The sequence below is a fragment of the Vanellus vanellus genome, assembly GCF_965231255.1.
Source record: "Vanellus vanellus genome assembly, contig: HAP1_SCAFFOLD_89, whole genome shotgun sequence".
Classification (NCBI taxonomy): domain Eukaryota; kingdom Metazoa; phylum Chordata; class Aves; order Charadriiformes; family Charadriidae; genus Vanellus; species Vanellus vanellus.
Window position 1 is genome coordinate 172,519 of NW_028126694.1, and position 5,216 is coordinate 177,734.

The 5,216-nt window shown below is 53.5% G+C and overlaps 1 protein-coding gene across 1 annotated transcript; it reads left to right on the forward strand.

The window, feature by feature from the left end:
• Positions 1 to 1,073: 1,073 nt before the first annotated feature.
• LOC309685851 (olfactory receptor 14J1-like) lies at positions 1,074 to 2,003 on the forward strand (the record flags this gene model as incomplete). The annotated part of the gene is made up of 1 exon (XM_082501554.1): positions 1,074 to 2,003. The coding sequence occupies one exon, from the start codon at positions 1,074 to 1,076 to the stop codon at positions 2,001 to 2,003; it is 930 nt and encodes a 309-aa protein (XP_082357680.1).
• Between the last annotated feature and the right edge of the window lie 3,213 nt (positions 2,004 to 5,216).

Consider the following 5,216-nt stretch of genomic DNA (forward strand, 5'->3'; position numbering starts at 1 on the left):
CATTTCACTGCCGTCCCCTCCTGCCTGAGCTGCCCTTGTTCTCACCGTTGGATAAACTGAGGATAAACTGAGTCAGTGCGGGGGGTGGGGGTTGCGGGTGGCAGATTCAGCTCCCGTTCAGATGCCGACCCTTTGGGTCCTGCTCTGCAGTCGTGTCTGTGGGAGCAATGTGCCCAGGACTCCTCCAGGCAACTTCAGGACATTAACTATTTCCCTGAGGAGTCCTGTGGGGCTGCAGGGTGCTCTCCAGAAGGGCACAGCTCTCCCATAGTATCTCCGTGCTCCCTCGGATCCACATGGAGAAGACATCTCAGTGCTCAGGCCATGGAAATGCTGCTGGGCAGCTGTACGTGGGCAGCTGCAATGATCCCTCCTGGTCCCAGTCTGGGAGGGGAGAGATGAGAAAAGGCAATGAGCCTGTATATCTCCCCTTTGAACCTGCATTCCTCTCTTCTCCGCAGTGTCCTGCTTCTTTTGATCGCAACACCTGAGAGGGATCCTCCTCCAGCTGCAAGCTGCCAGCACAGGGCAGCGGAGAAGAGGACTGATGGGCAGAGCCGCTCTCCTCTCTCTGCACTAAGGGACTCTCCCTTTGCCTCTCAGGACCCACAAGACTTCACCTGGAGTGCATTAGAAATGTCAGGGATTTCGGCCATCCCAAACCGCTCCAAAATGTGGCAGGTACAACCAGAACAAAACAGAGAAAACAAAATCCCCTCTCCTCTGCTGTGCAGTTGGGCAAATTGCCGACAACAACACTGAAAAGCTCTTTGATATAACACAATTACATTTAATTGGAGATAGCCCTGCTGTCCTAGTTCCCTCTTGCTGCACAGCAAGGAGGACTCCTCCGGAGCCCATTGCCCTGCTCCCAGTGGCAGCCTCAGCCGGCAAAAGCCAGAGCTCAAGTGAGGGAGCTGCAGAGAGGTGCTCCTGAAAAGAGGGTCTGCATGTGGGGCTGCAAAGACATATGCAATCCATTTTGCCGGGAGAAGTCTGCTCTGACTCAGTACTGTCTTTTCCACCGTAACAGATAGTCACAGTTAAGAATAAGAGATACCCAGAGGCAGGAAATGTCCAACAGCAGCTCCATCACCAACTTCCTCCTCCTGGCATTGGCAGACACACGGGAGCTGCAGCTCTTGACCTTCGGGCTCTTCCTGGGCATCTACCTGGCTGCCCTCCTGGGAAACGGCCTCATCATCACCGCCATCGCCTGCGACCACCGCCTCCACACCCCCATGTACTTCTTCCTCCTCAACCTCTCTGTTCTTGATCTGGGCTCCATCTCCACCACGCTCCCCAAAGCCATGGCCAACTCCCTCTGGAACACCAGGGCCATCTCCTATGCAGGATGTGCTGTCCAGCTCTTTTTCTTTCTCATTTTTATTTCAGCTGAGTATTTTCTCCTCACCGTCATGGCCTATGACCGCTACATTGCCATCTGCCATCCCCTGCACTACGGGACCCTCCTGGGCAGCAGAGCTTGTGTCCACATGGCAGCAGCTGCCTGGGGCAGTGGGTTTCTCAATTCTCTCCTGCACACGGCCAATACATTTTCACTGCCCCTCTGCCAGGGCAATGCCCTGCACCAGTTCTTCTGTGAAATCCCCCACATCCTCAAGCTCTCCTGCTCACACTCCTACCTCAGGGAAGTTGGACTGATTGTAGTTTGTGTCTGTTTAGTATTTTTGTGCTTTGTATTCATTGTGCTGTCCTATGTGCAAATCTTGAAGGCAGTGCTGAGGATCCCCTCTGAGCAGGGACGGCTCAAAGCCTTTTCCACATGCTTCCCTCACCTGGCCGTGGTCTCCCTCTTTATCAGTACTGGAGTGTTTGCCCACCTGAAGCCCCCCTCCATCTCCTCCCCATCTCTGGACCTGGTGGTGGCAGTGCTGTACTCGGTGGTGCCCCCAGCAGTGAACCCCCTCATCTACAGCATGAGGAACCAGGAGCTCAAGGATGCCGTACGGAAACAGGCCCAATGGACACTGTTTCGCTGACAATAACCTGCTGCCCCTTCCATGCACATTGCCCAAGGCTTATCTTAGGCTGTGAGTCTGCTTTTTTTCTCTCGTGATAATCCTGCTTATAGATAATTTTCTGAGTTCACACTGCTTGTCTTAAGGCTTGATCCTACTGTGTCTGACCCTTGCACAACAGTGTGTCAGGTGTGGCCTGACAGATAATAGCTCTTCAATAAAAGGGCATCTCCCAAGTGCCGTGCCTGAAGGATGGGCTGTTCCTCCAAAGTTCCTTCCAAGAACATGTTCAAGGAATCAATATTTTAATGAATCTCTTCTCCTTGTGTTTTCAATGTTTCTGGAGCTAAGCTCATGGTACAATTAGTTTCCACTTCACCAAATATTCTGGATTTAAAAGCGCTCTTCTTAGTAGCCAATAGAAGGGGAGACGGTCCATGAGCTCCCATTATCTCCTCAGTCTTCTTCATGTATGACAGGACTGATGGCATATACTGGACGTTCTGGAAATGTATATCAGGCAGGAAGAGAGGCGGGATTAGGGACTCAACACTTGCCCTTGAGATGGAACGGATGGAGACTCTGAAGGTGAAACACCCTCAAAGTTGAAATCCACTAATATAAAGCACTGAATCAATGTGTCCACGCACAAGGACGCTGCAGTGCCGAGGGAGTCAGCAGGGCCTCATCAGGCACAGGGAGGGGAGAGTGGGGAGACACAGGAGGTGCCTGAGGGAACCCCAGGGCCAGGACTGCTCTGCTGTCCTGGGGCGTGGGGCTGACTGGGGAGAGAAGGGGGCAAATTCAGTCAGGGCTGGGGATCACGCACAACATGAATTCCGGAGAGGCAGAGAGTGACCAGCCTCTTTTTCCTCATTCCCTCGGTACCAGCACGAGCCCCGGGGCTGATGGGCAGGCTGACCTCCTTGTCTGCCCCCCAGGAGCTGCTGTGCCCTTGGGAGGAGCTGGGGCTGTGCGGTGAGTGCCCAGAGCTCTGCATCAGCCTGCGGCGGGCACTGCTGTGGGGCCAGCCCAGACTGGGCTGCTGGGCTGGGCTGTCCTGGGGAGAGGGCTGTGAGGTGGGCAGAGCTGGGGAGGGCTGGGGAGGGCTGGGAAGTGCCTGGGAGAGGACAACGGCAGTGTTAGAGCCCTTTCCAGGGAAGACTGAGGCAAAGAAGTCGTTGAGTACCTCAGCCTTCTCCATGTCCCAGGTGACCAGGTCTCCCGGTTCCTTCCTGGGTGCGCCCACGTGTTCCCTAGTCTTCCTTTGGTAACCCACATACCTATAGAAGGCTTTCTTGTTGCCCCTCATGCTCCTGGCCAGATTCACCTCTACCTGGGCTTTAGCTTTCCTAACCTGATACTTGGCTGCTCAGAAAATACCTCCCAGGCTACCTGTCCTTGCTTCCACCTTCTGTAGGCTTCCTTTGTTTCTGAGATTGACCAGGAGCTGCTTGGTCATCCACACAGGCCTCCTGCTGTCTTTGCCTGACTTCCTCTTTGCCAGGATGTATTGCTCCTGAGCTTGGCAGAGGTAGCGCTTGGATATTAGCCAACTTTCATGGGCCCCTCTTCGTTCCAGGGCTTTGTCCCAATGTAATTCACCAAGCAGATCCCTGAAGAGGCCGAAGTCTGCTCTCCTGAAGTCCAGGATAGCGAGCTTACTGTGTGCTCTCCTAGCCACTTTAAAGATCTCAGAATCTGCCATCTCAAGGTCACTGCAGCCAAGGCTGCCCTGGACCATGACATTCCCCATGGGCCCCTCTTTCTTGGTCAGGACAAAGTCCAGCATGGTACCTCTCCTCATTGGCTCTGCTGTCACTTGGAGAAGGATGTAATCGTTAATGTGTTCCAGGAACCTCCTGGATTGCCTATGCGCTGCTCTGCTTTCCTTCCAACAACTATCAGGGTGGCTAAAGTTCCCTCTGAGGACCAGGGCTTGTGAATGTGAGCCTACTCCAATCTGTCTATAGAGGACCTTATCCACTCGGTCTTCCTAGTACCCCCATGTACTTCTTCCTCCTCAGCCTCTCTGTTCTTGACCTGGGCTCCATCTCCACCACTCTCCCCAAAGTCATGGCCAATTCCCTCTGGGACACCAGGGTCATCTCTTATGCAGGACGTGCTACACGGGCCTTGCTGTTTGTCTTTTTCATTTCAGCAGAGTTTTCTTTTCTCACCATCATGGCCTATGACCGCTACGTTGCCATCTGCCGTCCCCTGCACTACGGGACCCTCCTGGGCAGCAGAGCTTGTGTCCACATGGCAGCAGCTGCCTGGGGCAGTGTTTTCCCTATGCTGTGCTGCACACGGCCAATACATTTTCACTGCCCCTCTGCCAGGGCCATGCCCTGCACCAGTTCTTCTGTGAAATCCCCCACATCCTCAAGCTCTCCTGCTCACATTCAGACTACCTCAGGGAAGTTGGGCTTCTGGTGCTTAGTGTCTTACTAGCATTCGGGGCTTTTGCTTTCATTCTCTTTTCCTATGCGCAGATCTTGAGGGCTGTGCTGAGGATCCCCTCGGAGCAGGGACGGCACAAAGCCTTTTCCACGGGCATCCCTCACCTGGTTGTGATCTCCCTGTTTAACAGCACTGCCATGTTTGCCTACCTGAAGCCCCCCTCCATTTCCTCCCCATCTCTGGACCTGTTGGTGTCATTTCTGTACTCAGTGGTGACTCCAGCAGTGAACCCTCTCATCTACAGCATGAGGAACCAGGAACTCAAGGATGCCCTGTGGAAACTGATGACTGGTATCTTGTCAGAAGCAGCAATGAACTGCCCATCTTCTACATATCACACATGATGTAACTCATTACAGGCCCAGATGGTCTTTAATACATTTTTCCTTTCATTTATGTGTTTTTTAGCTTTTCTGGGGTTTGTTAATGCTGTCAATAAAAGTGAAGAATCATCCTTTATCCTATTGCTATGTCAGGGTCTGTCTGTGTTGTGGGAGCCACAGACTTTGTGTAAATAAGAAGCTTTTCTCTCTTTGTTTTTAAAAAACTGAAGGACCCTGCACTGACTTGTTTGTCTGAGATCCTTTCCCTGAGAACTTCTCTGGAGCTGCAGGGGCCTCATCTGTGTGCTGAGGTGGAGGGGGCAGGAGCCACCCGAGCTGGGTCTGCCTCCCAGCCTGACCAGCATGGCCCTGGGCACCACAGCCCCCGGCTCTGCAGAGCTGCACCACCAGCTCGGGGGCTGTGGGACGCCTGGAGAGGGGTGCAGGA